Source organism: Macaca thibetana, chromosome X (genome assembly GCF_024542745.1).
Source record: "Macaca thibetana thibetana isolate TM-01 chromosome X, ASM2454274v1, whole genome shotgun sequence".
NCBI classification, from domain to species: Eukaryota; Metazoa; Chordata; class Mammalia; order Primates; family Cercopithecidae; genus Macaca; species Macaca thibetana.
In genome coordinates, this window is record NC_065598.1 from 14,288,637 (window position 1) to 14,306,457 (window position 17,821).

Sequence of the window (17,821 nt, forward strand, 5' to 3'; positions counted from 1 at the left end):
AATAAGCAAGGAAATGACTTTTCAACTTACAAAGTACTTTTTCATATTACCATTCATTCACGCCTTTATTTATACATATATACATTCAATGTAGGAAGATCCAGTCAAGTATTATTCTAGGTACTGGGGATATCAAAATATGCCAGAATGGGCCCCTGCACTTGAAAGTTACATGAAAGAGGCAGACATGTAAATAGCTGAATTTAACATGATGCAGTAGGTTCCATTACGGAGACATGTACTACAGGAGGTAAGGAAGAACCCATCCATGGCTCAGTCTCAGGGGTCAAGAAAAAGCATTCTGAATGGAATAATGGCAGAGTAGAATCTTAAAAGACATGAAGGAGTTCACCAGGTAAAAAGAGGTGAGGATTATTCTATATAAAGGGAAGCAGTTTATAGTCAAAGGTCATGTAATCCTATGAGAGAAGTAGGTGTAAGGCAAGACATGGGGGTCCTTGAATGTCGCACAAAGGAGCTTGGGAGTGGTCATTAAGGAGATGAGAAACTATTGAAAAGTATTAAGTCTTGAAATGGAAGCAACGGCCCAATGGCATCTATTCCACTAAAGTAGAAGGCAGGGATAGCTCCATAATCTATGCAGCACAGTGCAAAATTAAAATGTAGGTCTCTTGTTTTAAAATTATTATGAATGTCAAAATGGCTATAGCAGAGCATTAAGACAAGCACAGGACCCTTCTAAGCACTGGGCACTGTGTGACTGTATAGTATGCACACTCACAAAGCTGACCCTGTCAGAAGGTCTCAGGGCAGGGGTTAGAAAGAAGACAATAAAACCCTTATTTGCATGTGTCTACTCCCTGGTTGGGAAGAAAAATCTTAAATATATCAACCAGCTAGAGATTAGTCTCAAGGCAACATACTAGCTAGCATTATAGTCCCGTACCCACAAATTCAGAAAATGGCCAAATGTCCTATCTCTTCATTTTAAAGATGAGGAATTTGAAGAGAAAAAAAAAAAAATTGAGGGACTGTCCCAACTCACGCATCTAGGTTATAGTAAAGATGTGAATTCAACCAAAGCCTTTCAGATTCTAGCCCAGTGATTTCCTCTGTTCCTCTGCAATATCCAGGCTATTCAAAGTGAGTGGAACAGGATGGAAGTTCTTTGAGGGAAAAGATTGAGCCAGAGGCTGCAGAAAGGACTACGATTGGTAAGGAGAGAGTTATCTGCCAGGAGACAACTGCTGTCCTCTCCCTTCCCCCCAGGGAGCATAACTTTTCTGTGTCCTTACTTAGAATTAAGAGGATCACTCCAAACACAATTATTGAGTAATGATTAGGAATCAGGCAATGTACTAGAGAATAGGGCTACAGAGTTAATTTTGACATGCTTCCCAGGAGCTCACCCTCTGGTGAGCAAAGATAATAGTGGAAATCAGCTATCACTTGGGCACCTATCCTTTAATATGAATGGGAAGCAATGTTAAAGAAAATAATAAGAAGAAAAGTGGAAATTAATACCTAAAACCAACAGGTAACTAAAAAGCCTTTTTCAGAATAGGAGAATCATGGATGATTTGCACATCACCTTGTATGTCTCAGCAGTGTTACCATCAATACCTTCACCAACTCTGGAAACTTCAGGCTAAACTGAACCCCAATAAACCTTTGTACATATCTCAAAAATATGCCTCCTATTGTACTCTATTTCGTTATTTATGCCCCCTTCAAAAAAAAGCAACAACAAACCTGAGGTGTCCAAAGTTTAGAAGTAGATGTTAATTATGTGCTTCCAGAGCCAAGTCCAGTGCCTGCCCTATAATAAGAGCTTCTTTATTCAACATTACTGCTGATGGTCAATAAATTGAATGGATTGACAGATGAGGTCAATGTAACTGTGGGCACCCTCCAAGTGGAGGACTTGGGTACAGAGAGAAGCTTTCAGTGCATCAAGGTGAGAGAAGCAGGGTCAGTCACATCCAAGAGATACTTCTGCCATTTCACTCTTCTTTTATCCTTCTGCCAATTTCTTCACTTAAGAAAGTAAAAAAAAAAAAAAAAAGTAGCTATCAAGTCCTTTACTTGGGCTTAATTCTTATATATACTCTTACACACAGTTTTACCTCTCACTGATCATTTTAAATTGAAATAATTAAACTACCTTATAGGACACAGGCTCACTTTTCTAACCAGGTCAGGTTTTGATTGTATTCATTCACAATCCTTACCTATGTATAAGCCTGCTCTAATAGTTATTTGTAGAGACCATCTTTCTAAGTTTATGTCATAGAGTTGTATATAGTTATGAGTACATTCAACTCTGTGGAATGCATATATTATAGAAAAGGTTAAGTATGAATCACTTTATATGGAGTACATCATGAATTAGGTGAGCTTGGATTTACTAGCAACTGGAAGATCCTTCTGTAAAGTTAAAAAAAAAATCCATCAGTCAATAAACAAGGATTTATCAAGAATCTTTTGAGGATGCATTAGACTACTCAGTTATGAATCCAATTTCAAAGAAATCATCCACTGATTTATTGCTTTTATATGGTTCAGATACTTATTTTGAAAGGAAGCACACTTGTGTTTGGTTTTATAACAGAAAGAGATAGGGTGATGAGTAAATGTGATTCTCTGAAATGGTACCCCTGAGAAAGTCATCAGGTATGACATTGGTTTCCTGCTGATGTATCATTACTGAGATGAAGTCAAGATGTTTATTTTTCAAGCAGAAGTTACATTCTCTGTCAATATGACATTACATTATGGTGCTGCTAGTTCTTCAGGGATATGATTTCTACAGTAGGGTGGATATTGGAGCCTTAGGCAGTGATGCCATATCTCAGGTGACTAAGAGAAGATACAGGCAGCTCACTACACAGAGAGCTAGGTAAACTAGCCAGTTTACCTAGCATAGCTTACAGAGCAGTTTTCACCAACACTGTACTTAGATTGGCATTTTTAGTCCTACTTTTAAATTTGAAAAGCCAACCAGTGGTCAATCAGGAACACATCCAATCCCATATATTTGTAATATTTATCTTACTTTATGCCAGGAATTCTAGGTTTAGATAACTAGCTATTGAAAGTGTAATATTTGGCACAATGATGACTCAAGTAGCCTATTCCAGTTACACTGTGCTGACTAAACCACCTCAAACTTATTGGCACAAAACAACCATCTTACTATGCTCAGGAATTTGTAAAAGGTAGAGTAGGGATGACTTGTCTCTACTACATGATGTCTGACATATTAGCTCAGATGATTCAAAGACACATGGTTACTTGACAGCTAGGAGTTAGTATGTAGACTTGTTTGTTCACATGTCTGGTGCCTAGGCTAGGAAAACTCTAAGACTAAGACTGCTCCTTAGAGTGCCTACACATAGCCTTTCCATGTGGCTTGACTTCCTCACAGCATGGCAGCCTCAGGGTAGTTGGATTTTTCATATGGTGTCCCAAGACTCCAGGCCCAAGTGCACCAGTGAACACGGCAGAGCTGCACTGCCTTTTATGAACTAACATTGGAAGTCATACAGTGTCATCTTCACTTCATTCTATTACTTACAAACAAACACAACCCTGTCCAGATTCAAAGGGAGGGGACATAGACCCCTAACTCTCAGTAGGAGGAGCTTCAAAGTCACAATGAAGAAACCATGTGAATGGGATATATTGTTGTGGCCATCTTTGACAAATACATTTTGCCACAGTCCACCCTCTTCCCTCACAGTTCACATCCCTCCCACATGCAAAACATGCTCACTCCCTTTTCCAAGACCACCAATATTAAATGCACACCTACAGGAATAGTAAAACAGGAAGCTATTTGTTTTTTGTTATTGGTGTTTTCTTTTCTGGGTAAGGGGGAATAATTACCTATAAAAGACTTCAATGGGTGAAACATTGATTACAGGTATTGAACTAAAATGTAGCGCTCCTGAAGAACAGGAGAAGATACTTTCAAACTCTTCATCCAATAAGGGATCAATATCAAAATATACAAGGGGTTCAAACAACTAAACAGCAAAAAATCCAAATAATCCAATTTAAAAATGGAAAAAGTATCTGAATAGACATTTCTCAAAAGAAGACATACAAATGACCAATAGGTATATGAAAGAATGCTCAACATCACTAGTCATCAGAGAAAAGCAAATCAAAATCACAATGAGATATCTCACCCCAGTTAGAATGGCTATTATCAAAAAGACAAAAAATAACAAATGCTAGCAAAAATGCAGAAGAAAGGGAACTCATATATACTGTTGGTGGGAATGTATATTAATACAGCCATTATGGAAAACAGTATAGCTCAAAAAGCTAAAAACAGAACTACCATATAATCCAGCAATCCCAATACTGGGTCTATATCCAACGGAAAGGAAAACAGTATGTTAAAGAGATAGTGACACTCCCACATTTACTGCAGCACTATTTACAAAAGACAAGACATAAAATCAACATACATATCCATCAACAGATAAATGGATAAAGAAAATGTAGTATTCATACATAATGGAGTACTATTCAGTCTTAAAAAATCAAATCCTGTCATTCATAGCAACATGGATGAGTCTGGAGGACATTATGTTAAGGGAAATAAGTCAGGCAGAAAAAGAGAAATACTAAAATTTCTCACTCATTTTTGGGAGCTAAAAAGTAGATCTCATAGAGGTAGAGGGCAGAATAGTGGTTACTAGAGGAAGAGAAGGGTAGAAAGGAGTGAAGAATTGGGAGAGTTTGATTAACAGATAAAAAAGTACAGCTACATAAGAAGAACAAGTTTTAGTATTCTATAACACTATAGTAAACAAAAATTTATTGTATTTTTTTCAAAGAGCTAGAAGAGAGGATTTTGAATATTATCAACACAACAAAGTGATTAAGTTTTGAGATGATTTATATACTAATTAACTTGATTTGATCATTACACATTGTACACATGTATCAAAATACCACACTGTACCTCATAAACATGTACAATTATGTGTCCATTAAAATATATTTTAAAATGTAAATATAGCTCAAAACTCAGGATCTCATCATGTAAGTCAAATGAAGCATCTCAGGTTAAGCATTTTGGATACAGTTAAATATGAAAACCTGGGAACTAAAGAGACAGACATATACTCAACAGACAATATGGAGATATACAGAGGATAACTGTTATAGACTCTTCCATTCAAAAATAGGGGGAACGAGAGGCACATAGCAGTCACTGGTTAATAGGAATTCTGAGACCTAGAAAGGTCCGTGTTGGAAGATCCTTGTTTGGGGGATATATTCCTTGGCTGTCCTCTCTAGTCTTTGGGTCTGCTCTCTGGACTCTTATTCTGCTATTGGAAACATCTTTCTTTTTCTATAAGAAGGGGCACTTGTTTGCAATTGAGTAACCTTTTTAGTCTACTTATTGTCTTTAAAAGATTAGGAGTCTAAAGACCTCCTTTCATTTTATATTTGTTGTTTTCAGTCCAAACATACAATTCCTTAAAAACTGTTGGGGGCAGGGCTGGGCATGGTGGCTCATGCCTGTAATTTCAGCATTTTGGGAGACCAAGATGGGAGGATTGCTTGAGTCCAGGAGTTTGAGAACAGCCTGGGCAATACAGTGAGACCCCCATCTCTACAAAAAAATTAGCCAGACAAGGTGGCGCATGACCCATCCACCTTGGGAGGCTGAGGCAGGAGGATCACTTGAGTCTGGGTAGTCGAGGCTGCAGTGAGCCATGATCATGGCACTGCACTTCCAGCCTTGGTGACAGAGTGTGACCCTGTCTCAAAAAAAAAAAAAAAATACTGTTGGGGCTTATGTATAAATTTATAATCCACTTCATTAGACAAGAGCTATACTCACAAATATTTTCAAGATAAACCCCATTTTAGTTAGGAGGATTACGTTTTAGAGATGTATTGCATAGCATGCTGACCACAGTTAATAATAATGTACATTTCAAAATTGCTAATAGATTTTAAATGTTCCCACCACAAAAAAATGATTAGTATGTGAAGTAATGGATATGTTAATTACCTTGAGTTAATCATTCCACAACAAAACACTACATTATACTCCATAAATATATACAATTATTATTTGTCAATTATAAGCCCTTGTTATCTTAGGCTCCCTGTGAGTATGCTGTGTGGCCCAACACCCTTAATATTCATAGAAGCTTATTGTTTAGAGGAGAGAATCTATAAGGCATGTTCTTATGATCCTTATAAGACCTATTGTCTGTCTGAAAGAGCTTATAAGGTGCTGCTTTAGATATTTCTCAGGTTTTAACAAAGAATCTTACAGTCCCACCCTGTATATGGTTTTTCCCCTCAGGCCTGTTCTGATTTGAGGACCCTTTGAAGGCAGAAAAGACTTATTCTGGATCCTTTACATTTCCTCCAACTTCTACTTGGACACTTAATAGCCTGTTCTTCAGTGCTTTGTCCTCTCTCAGTTTGGTATCAGCAGCTAAAAGCCAAGCAGTAACCTTAGTGCTCTATCTGGAAATCTCTTTAGGTAGATGATGAGATTTATTAAGTATATTTTCTATTTTCCATGTTACCACAGGAAACAATGTTGGTAAACTTTTCCCCATCCTCCATCTTTCAACAGCAATTGCCTTTCTTTCCTCCCAGCCTTCCAACAACCTCCTTGAGGTCCTTCCAGCTTCTGTCTGCTGCCTGGTCCCAAAGATAAAGCCACAACACTTCACTTTTTGATACAGCATCAATTATCTGTGTAGCTACCTATTACTGCATAATAAATCATCCAACATCTTAGTGGCTTAAAACAATAACAAGCAGTTCATTATCTCTCACACTTTCTGTGTGTCAACAATTTGGGAAGATCTCAGTTAGGCAGTTGTGGTTCGGGGTCTCTCCTTTTGGTGCAGTCAGACAGTAGCTGGGGCTGGAACAGCTGGGAGTTGGCCGGGCATCATTCTCTCTTCATGGACTTACAGGGCTTTTCCATGTGATGTCTCCACATGGGCTACTTTGAGTTCTTCACAGCATGGTGGTCTCAGGGCAGACAGCTGACATGGTGGCTCATGGTTCCAAGCACACCAGGATTGGAGCTTCATCACTTTTTATGACCTAGACTTAGAAGTTACTTAGTGTCACTTCCACCAAATTCTGTTGATTAGGAGCAAGTCACAAGCCCACTGAGACTCAAGTGGAGGGGAAATAGACCCCATGTTTCAATGGAAAGAGTGTCAATGATAATATTGTTAAGAAAAAGCATATGGGATGGGAGATATTGTGGCTATCTTCGGCAAACACAATATAATATAGTCTATGACTTCTATATGACATATGGAAGCATGCAGAGGAGAAAGAAGTGGGAACTGCTTCTCTTCTCTTTGCCTTGCCAACATGCCACTATGCTATCCACAGACCAGTTTGAGAGGGCCGTGCAGGATGAATGTAGGGGATCCCACCAGATGACCCAAACCATGGGTACTCCATAAAGCTTTCTTTGGAATACTTAGCTGACATGCAGAATGATACTTATAATTTCATTTTATCCTCAGCATCAGAGCAAAGATTTATTCTGAATCCAAAATTATTTACAAGTATTGCCTTATCTGGGTAAAACTTGAAAAGTATTTAAAAGAATAATTTTAACTGTATTGGCTAATAGCTGATTTTAGCGTAAGTCACCTTCAGTATTTTTTGTCTTGCAAACAGTTTGGGGTTGAAAAGACTACCAGTCATGCATTAAAATATAACCAAGTGTATGCCTCCAGCTGAGATCTCCCTCTGAGTTAGAGACTGTCCATTGCAATCACCTACCCCATGTACCTATATGAATGTCTCAAGTGTACCTCAATCATATTGTTTTCCCCAAACTTAATGTGTCTTCTTTCTCATTGAATGGCATTAATATCTATCTAGTGCTTTAAGCTGGAGGTTAACCTTGACAATTTCCAATCCATCTCTAAGACCTGTTGATTGCCCCTCTATGTCTCCTGTTGGCACATTGCTCTCCACCCACACCACTACCCATTAAGTCCAAATCATTATCATCTGTCATCTGGACCATTGCTGTAGCTTTCTAACTTCCTGGATTCACTTTTGCCTTCCTCTAGGCAGTCATCCACATGGTAACCAAAGTGATTTATTTCAATATGCTAATCTGGTAATGTCAAGCAATTCCCATTAAAAGCCAGCAATGGCTCCCCTTGGTTCTCAAAATAAAGCTCCATCAGACACTGGTTTACAAGGCCCTATATGATGTAGCCCCTGGTTCATTTCTGAAACATTGTCTCACCCCACATTCCCCCTGTATTCCAGGCCTCAATTGCATCCCTCAATTGCAGCAAACCCTCCTATCTCAGACATTGCCAAACCCTGCCTTCATCTCTTTAATGCCTCTCATTTTTCAAATCTCTAATGAAATATCACTTCCTGGGGGATAAGCTTCTCTTATCTGTCAGATTAGACCAGGACCCCATTTAGTAAGCTCTCATAGCATCTTATAATTTTCCTTCAGAGCCCTTATTATAGTTAGTAATTATGTATTCATGTGATTACTTTATTGTTTCCCTTCATCTCAAGGTTGCAAACTCCTTGAAGGCAAGAATCAAATCTATTTTGCTCTCCACTGGATCCCCAGCACATAGCAGTGCCTGGCATCTCTGCAAGCCTTTTCCAACCACTCAATCTAAAACACTCCCTTCTATACCACTCGCCTATCTTAAGTCTCTTACCTTTTTTCCAAAGCACCCATTATTATCTGTGTGTCTTGTGTGTATATGCATTCGTGTGTATATATATATAGATGTGTATATGTATAAATATGTTTGTGTATGTGTGTGCATAATTTGTTTACTTGTTACTGTTTCCCCCTCTAGAATGTAAATTACAAAAAATCAGAGACTTTTGTATTCTTGTTCATTGCTGTAACTCTACCACATACCTGGCACACAATAGGTACTCAATAAATATTTGTTAAAAATATGAGAAATAAGCCAGGCATGGTGGCTCACGCCTGTAATCCCAGCACTTTGGGAGGCTGAAACGGGTGCATCACCAGAAGTCAGGAGATTGAGACCAGCCTGGCCAAAATGGTGAAACCCTGTCTCTACCAAAAATACAAAAATTAGCTGGGCGTGGTGGTGGGCGCCTGTAATCCCAGCTACTCGGGAGGCTGAAGCAGCAGAATCACTTGAACCCAGGAGGCGGAGGTTGCAGTGAGACGAGATCGTACCACTGCACTCCAACCTGAGTGACAAAAGAAAAACTCTATCTCAAAAAAAAAAAAAAAAAAAAAGGGCAGTTGCTCAAGAAATAAATCCTGGCAGTTCCTTCTTTAAAAATCAACGATAAAAATATGCTGCACTGAAAAAGAGATAATACATTGACATGTTTTTCTTTTGGAAAAATTGCCTTTCACGATCTGCCCAAAATGACACTTTGATAGTTTTAACTCATTTCAGCACACGTCATTAAGCAACAAGGGGCTATATTTGGTTTAGTTTATTTCAACTTTGTTGTTCTGCAAAGCTCAGTCAGATTCTTCATCCATAATCTTGAATGGAAGCCATTTGGGATTTGATAGGGTCAAAAACGTACACAAATCAAACACCAGAGACTTTGGAATCAGTTTTAGAATCAGACAGACCTTGATTTGAATCTCAGCTTCAACATTTATTAGCACTATGACTATAGGAAGCCACATAACTTTTCTTGGCCTCAGTTTCCCCAGGAAATATGTGACTTGAAGGGTCAATTCAGTAATAGGACTGACCATGGTTTTAAGTGAATGGTACAGACTCTTAATAAATGCTATCCATTTATTATTCATGTCTATTCCCAAAGTACCCATGATACAAAGGAGGAAATTGAAGCCCTAAGAGTTGAAGAAAATTTCCCAAGGCCATTCCTCTTATATCCAGGTGACAGAAATTACCAGGTCTGTGATTAAGTATCATTCAACCATCATTTGCTTGGGAGACTTTTTCAGTGAAAACCTACTGTGCCATTGGTCTATATCTCTGTTTCGGTACCAGTACCATGCTGTTTTGGTTACTGTAGCCTTGTAGTATAGTTTGAAGTCAGGTAGCGTGATGCCTCCAGCTTTGTTCTTTTGACTTAGGATTGTCTTGGCAATGCGGGCTCTTTTTTGGTTCCATGTGAACTTTAAAGTAGTTTTTTTCCAACAAATGGGATGTAATTAAACTAAAGAGCTTCTGCACAGCAAAAGAAACTACCATCAGAGTGAACAGGCAACCTACAGAATGGGAGAACATTTTTGCAATCTACTTATCTGACAAAGGGCTAATAGCCAGAACCTACAAAGAACTCAAACAAATTTACAAGAAAAAAACAACCCCATCAAAAAGTGGGCAAAGGATATAAACAGACACTTCTCAAAAGAAGACATTTATGCAGCCAGCAGACACATGAAAAAAATGCTTGTCATCACTAGCCATCAGAGAAATGCAAATCAAAACCACAATGAGATACCATCTCATACCAGTTAGAATAGCAATCATTAAAAAGTCAGGAAACAACAGGTGCTGGAGAGGATGTGGAGAAATAGGAACACTTACACTGTTGGTGGGACTGTAAACTAGTTCAACCATTGTGGAAGACAGTGTGGTGATTCCTCAAGGATCTAGAACTAGAAATACCATTTGACCCAACCATCCCATTACTGGGTATATACCCAAAGGATTATAAATCATGCTGCTATAAAGACACATGCACACATATGTTTATTGCAGCACTATTCACAATAGCAAATACTTGGAACCAACCCAAATGTCCATCAAAGATAGACTGGATTAAGAAAATGTAGCACGTATACACCATGGAATACTATGCAGCCATAAAAAAGGATGAGTTTGTGTCCTTTGTAGGGACATAGATGCAGCTGGAAACCATCATTCTCAGCAAACTATTGCAAGAACAGAAAACCAAACACCACATGTTCTCACTCATAGGTGGGAATTGAACAATGAGATCACTTGGACACAGAAGGGGAACATCACACACCGGGGCCTGTTGTGGGGTGGGGGAAGGGGGGAGGGATAGCATTAGGAGATATGACGAGTTAATGGGTGCAGCACACCAACATGGCACATGTATACATATGTAACAAACCCGCACGTTGTGCACATGTACCCTAGAACATAAAGTATAACTAAAAAAAAAAAAAAGCAAGAAAGAAAACCCACTGTGTTCGGACACATACGTTTTCCTAAGACAGACTGGAGAGTCCATTATGTCCTTGCATTGAGTAAGACTCACTACAACCTTCAGTTCCAACTAAGAAATTTCCTATTCCAACAGAAAGGAGGACCAGTCCAAACAAAAAATCTGGGTGAGAAATGCGATGGAAAGAGAGTCCCCATGCCAATTTTTAGGAGTCCTTTTACTTCCTCCTATCTCAAGAATAAAAGAAAAATTACAAATATAGACTCTGTTAAAATCTTTTCATTTGTAAGTGCCATGTTCTTTAATTATATTGAAATCATTTGCTTATGACAAACAATTCACTACAATGCAATTCCGATGAGCTTTAGGTTCAATTTCACATCTAGACAAGAATTATTCTAAACACAGGAATGAGCAAATTTTACAATAAGTAAAACTGATGCATAAAATAAATAAAATTAGATAAATTTCAAGCAAATTGCATAGTGCCATGGCAGTGCTTTATACAGCAGACAGGATTAAGGAGATCTTATCAAAGTGGGATATAAAAATTGCATATATTGAAACCTTGACTGGATGATTCATTTTCTGTGAGAATTTAATCAGTGAATAACAAAAGAGGGTCAGCTAGAAGTGTTTATTGCTCAGTTACTAAAGATGGAAGATGATGGATAATTAACTAATTGAGTTCCTGGATAATCAGAAGAAATGGAGAATATATGCCTAAAATTAATTCTTTCCTTACTGGAAGGACCTAACTGACTCTACCTGTAAATATGCTCAACTCAGTTGTGGCTACAGATTGTTCTTTATTTTAGTTTCAGTTTATCCATGACTCAAGCTGATTTCATATAGGAATCTTGTCATATTACCATAACATTTTATTCTGAACCTGCTAGAAAGGCAGTTAGTCATTTATTATAACACAAAACAATTCAAATTGGTTGCAGTTATGTTTTCAGAATCAAAACCATCTCCTTTGATGTGAATACCGTAAAGTTCTATATTTAAAAGGCATTGAATGCATCATAATGGTAAATAAGAAGACCCTTAAACTAGCATTCATACCTCCTACATATAAAAACTTAAATGGATAATTTTTACCCACAACAGGTTTATTTTTGTGGAAGAGAATTTTAAAGAATTGATTAAATTAACTATAACTATGCTCAGAAGCATAATTTGAAATAGTGTTGAATAAATGAGGAAAGTATTTTCAAGCATAGGGAAAAGTCTCTTAAAATTCCCTTTTGTTCATTATTCAGCAAACGTTTATTAAGCCCCCACAGTTTGCATGACGCTGTACAATATAATGAGATTCTAACCTGGCATCTAGCTCAGTTAGTTGAATGAGTTAATCTTTTCAGCTGTCCATTCACAGTATGTGATGAAAGACTACAGAAATTAAATGAATGAGTCAGTCTGAAAAGACATGTGGACATGTATATTTAAGTTTCCTTTTGTTTTGTGTGCTAAAAACAGTTTACTACCTACATACCCTTTCTATTTCTTTAGGGGCTTCAGAATTTAAAAGAACATTATCTTACTGAGGCAGTGAACTATATGCTTCATTATGAGTTTCTAAAGGTTTATAGAGGTGAGAACTGTAATTTGAAGATTCTGCAGATATGCAAAGGAAAAAACAACATAGTAAATTTGAGCAGATAAGGAGAAAGGTATTTTGAGGGGTTGTTTCTATTTGAATAGTAATTTTAGACTTAAAAATACAGAATAGGTCATACATTTTAGACATGGACATCAGAACTCATCTAGACCAGTGGTTTCCAACATTTTACATTAGAGTCATTGGATCTTTAAAAAAATAGATCCTAAGTTCTCATCCCCAGAGACTAGTTTAGAAGGGGCTGGGAGGGGAGGCAGGCATACATGTATTTGTAAAAGTTCCCCAGCAGCCAAAGCTGAAACCCACAGATCCCAGCTCAGCCTTGACATTTTTGGCATGAGGTCCCTGAGGCTTTGAAAGAATAAGTAGCTTGCCTAAGGTCAACACAGCTTATAAGCCTTGGAGCAGGCACAGAACAGAAATATCCAAATTCCCAGAGCAGATCTCTCTTTACTAAACCAACTGGCATCATTTCTACTTCACACTGGTTGAGATCTAATTACCAATTAGTAGTAGCTGGGAAGTCCAAGACTGCCTATAACAAGTCCCCTCCTCCTAATGACTTGTATGTGCTTCCTTTTCTTGCTAAGCACTAAGTAAGTCTTCAGATAGTTATGAGGACACTGATGACACTGTAATAATTAATCTGGTTATTCCACATTTTGAAAGGCTTCACTTATTTAAAACTTTTGCATCCATAAAATGTATCATTCATATTTTCAGGCAAAGAAAACAGATTTAATATTTGAATCTGAGTCCCACTTAAGTCTTCATTATCGAGTTTATATAGCTGAGCACATGGAAGTACTCCGATGTTAGGCTGGATTTTGTTTGCTGACTTCCTTATATGATAATACCTTTAGTTTGGCCCCTTCTGCCAGATTCTGAAAGCTCCATGCAGATAGAGCCCTTGTCCAACTTCATCAATTCTCTCCCAGCACCTAGTACAATGCCTGTCACAGAGGCAACACTCAACAATTAATGGTTGAATTAAAAATCCTTTATTATATTTTTGTTAAGAAATGAGACAGAGTGCCTTTAGCCAACTTGCGTAGGACAATCCCATATAAATAAAAGTATGGAAAGATGGCTTTATAAAGTAGTAGTTTTACAGTTACTTTTTAAAGAGCTTTGGACAGATTTTTGTGATACAATGGTCTGATTAAAGGTTACAACGAGGCCAAGGCAGGAAAATCACATGAGCCCAGGAGTTTGAGACCAGCCTTAGCAACATAGTGGGACCCCATCTCTACAAGAAGTTAAACAAAAAACTAGCTGGGCATGGTGGCTCACACTTGTAGTCCCAGCTACTCAGGGGTCTGAGCGGGGAGGATCACTTGAACCTGGGACGTCGAGACTGCAGTGAGCCATGATCATGCCAGTTCACCCCAGCCTGAGCAATAGAGTGAGACTCTGTCTCAAAAAATAATAATGATAAAGGTTATAATTAATGTTTTTTTATTGGAAGCACTAGGTGCATTCATTAATAAATTCTACTAATGTATCAAGCAAATGAGGTTTCTGTTTTTTAGCCTGATTTTCCAAGAGATCAAATTTACATGGTGAAGGATGACACAGAATATTTGGCAATTATTCACAATTGCTATCTCTCCAGCTCAAATTCCAAGTCATTGCCAGGTTGCAATGGAATGTTCAGCCATGTTTAGGGCTGGCTTCACCAGAGATACTGTATCACAATGGGCAATGTCGATAAATCAAAAGCCTCAAGGACTCTGTTGAACTCTCTTCTTCATTTTCAGGCTGCGTGTATCTCCCACAAAGGGAGGTGGCACCTGGGTACTATACTAATCTAGCTAAATGAGCCACATAGAAGTAAATCTGTTCTGCCTTCCAGGTTCTGCAGCTGCCCATCTGAGCATGTATACTATAATCTCTTCTACCTATTCTGAAGTCCTTGCACCACTCTTTAAACTGTTACATGCTCTTTCAGTCCCCATTTTGCACATAATGAAGTGTAATTAACTGAAATAGCTCTTCTCACCTTCCTTATCTCTCCAGGGATCTGCTGTTGAACTTACAAAACTCATTTAAGTACACAAGGTACAAATTGTCCTTGTTGTACCATCTGAGTTACGCTTAGGCTGTCATTCACATCAGAAGTCCTTCATTTAGTATACCTTTTATATGTGGCTGAAGACACTACTGACATGCAGTGAGCATTAATGAAATAAAATTAATACCAAGTTTCCTTGTCTTTTGGGAAACATAACCGTTATTATTTTCTGGCAAGATAAAGAGTTCAGTGCCTCTGGTGACTCCGAGGAGTTGCATATTATTGTGGAAGGCAGTAATCTAGTTACAGAAGAAGATAATTCAATTGATGGCTGTTTACAGCTAAGTCATTTCAATCCCACCTTTTCAACCCCACCATTTGACCCCCTCCTTTGACCCAAACATAAACCCAGATCCCATACATTTTTCTCTAAGGCTATTTGTCCTTTATACCAAGGAATAAATATAATTTTTCAGGCTTTTATCTAATTTATGTAGAAATAATCAATACAAATATCACTGACATCAGCTAAAATGACACATTTAAATATGGTAGAAATGGTTCACCAGCCAAATAATCAATGTTAAAAATCAACACTGGAAAAATTATATTATTAATGAATATTTAATCTCTGCTATATAAAAGAGATGAACTAGAGGGCTGGAGGGGGAACAGGTATATATTTAAGGGGCTCATCTTAGATGTAACATCAACATTAAACCTAATGTTAATGGAGGAATTGCGCTGTGAATGAACAACAATACTGTAAGTTCCTTAGGGCCAGGGACACAGCACAGGCTCAGTAAATGTTTTCTGAATGAATGAATGAATGAATGAATGAGTGGTCCTCTTGATAGATTTACAGTGCAACATTGGGATTTGGAGAACTGCTTTAAAATCTCTATTCGCATCTAGGGATTAATAAACTAGATTTTGGAAAAGTCTAGAATATAATGTAGGTGTTTCTGTTTATTAATTAATTAAAATGACCACAAAGTCATTATTCTTACCCTTAATTTCTCGGTCTGAAAAGTTAATGAACTGTATCTGTTCCATGAATAATTGAGTTGAACTTGAAAGAGAACTCCCTATTCCAAAAGCCTCCCACACCACCAGTTAACTGTGATTTATCCTTTTACTTCTAAAGAATTTTAAGCATCTTCCATCTAACTTGACTGACAACCAATCTGTGCTTCCTCTGTCTTTATTCTGTCAGGAAGAAGACGTTACTCGTGAAAGTCGTTTTAATTTTAGTGGTTATGGAATGGGTCACTGCCTCCAAGTAAAAGATGGAACAGCTGTCAAGGCCACACCTGCCAACCCGCTCCCACAACCCCCAAAAGATGCAGATGCCATCAAGAAGAAGTTTGTGGACCGGGCAAAAAGGATTGACACGATATCTCGAGCTGCCTTCCCATTGGCCTTCCTCATTTTCAACATCTTTTACTGGATCACATACAAAATCATTCGGCATGAAGATGTCCACAAGAAATAGATGTGCCCTACAGACCCTGGGACCTTATTGCCTCAGTGTTGTGCTTGTAAATACACAGTGAAATTGTCTTTATAACACTTTGACAGAGGAGAAGATTGAGGGAGGGGGGAGGGAGGGTCATGGGGATGGGTTTCCTGGCACCTACAAGAAAAAAAGACAAGTAATATGGGTGATGAAGAAAACTGTACAAAATTGAGGGGTTGCAGAATCACGGGAACATAATTCCCTTCCATAGTCTTTAGCATTGTTCTTTCAGTCAGACATGATATGTGCATCAATAAGACACGATATGCGGGGTCAAGTTCTCAAGGGCTGTTTGCCTTTTGGTCCTTTTAGTTTGGTTTGGCTTTGACTAATTCTGGTACTGAAAAGTTAGTTATACGCACACACACACACGCACACACACACACAAACACACACTTCAAAAATGCTTAACCGTCTGACCATAGTGACTAGCCTACAGTGAGTCGAGGACCAAACTTTTTCAGGAAAATGCTGCCTCGTTTTTAAAACAAGCCGCCTAAGCTATGTTCTTTACAACGTCTGTAATTAGTGTTTCACTTGAGAAGTCTTTTTGTGGGTCGTAAATTATTTCTACTTATCCAGTAAATAACAATGACAAAATAAACGCCAATGACAGAAAAATTTCTACTTTACTGTCCATATAGGTGTGCATTTTAAATATTTTTCTTTCCAAGTTAAAATTTTGAAAGTTCAATTGTGTATTGTGTAATTAATTTGATAGTGTACCCTCTTAATAAATGCCCACTTTATTTTATATCCAAGTTAGTGCACTATATATATTTTTTTGCTTTGGCTATATTTACATGTGACTTTAATTGCCCAACTGTGACTAGCCATTGCAGCTACTCAGCTACTGTATTTATGGAGATGGTGTGTCCTGAACAGTGTAGCTCAGGTCAGCTTGAACTTTCCATTTCTGCTCTCATTGTAGGTGTAACTACTAGTCCTAATGTCAACTGATCCATGATTTCTACTGTCAATATAAGTGAACATTGTTTTAAATATCCTTAACTAACTTAAAGAATTTTAAAATTGTACTGTGATTTTCATAACCCGTTGCCTTTTTGGTACCAGAGCTACGTGGTTTGAATTCTGGCTACATGTTTTAAGTAAGAAAAAAAAAAGACGTATTTTTGCTTACTCAGATAAAACCTGTAAAAATATAAGGAAATAATTAAATTTTACATGTGCTGTACAAGGGGTTATTTTAAAAAGCATTTGTTCAATTTCAATAAAGCTAAGTGTGCCACAAACTTCTCTAGAGGCTTTCATTTTCATTTTGAATTAAAATGTAGATATTTAAGTTTTTATTTGAAAATTTTTATTATTATACTTTAAGTTCTGGGATACATGTGCAGAACGTGGTTTGTTACATAGGTATACACGTGCCATGGTGGTTTTCTGCACCCATCAACACATCAACGACACTAGGTATTTCTCCTAATGCTATCCCTCCCCTAGCCCCAAACCCCCTGACAGGTCCTGGTGTGTAATGTTCCCTGCCCTGTGTCCATGTGTTCTCATTGTTCAACTC

General features: G+C 37.8%; 1 protein-coding gene across 4 annotated transcripts in view; it reads left to right on the forward strand.

The window, feature by feature from the left end:
• GLRA2 (glycine receptor alpha 2) overlaps window positions 1–17,540 on the forward strand; it is a 222,265-nt gene extending 204,725 nt beyond the window's left edge. For all 4 annotated transcript variants that reach the window (XM_050775257.1, XM_050775255.1, XM_050775256.1 and 1 more), the window contains one exon: window positions 15,985–17,540. In XM_050775257.1, the coding sequence (XP_050631214.1) occupies window positions 15,985–16,263 (279 nt within the window). In that variant the 3' untranslated portion in view covers window positions 16,264–17,540. The remainder of the gene's footprint in view (window positions 1–15,984) is intronic.
• Window positions 17,541–17,821: the final 281 nt, after the last annotated feature.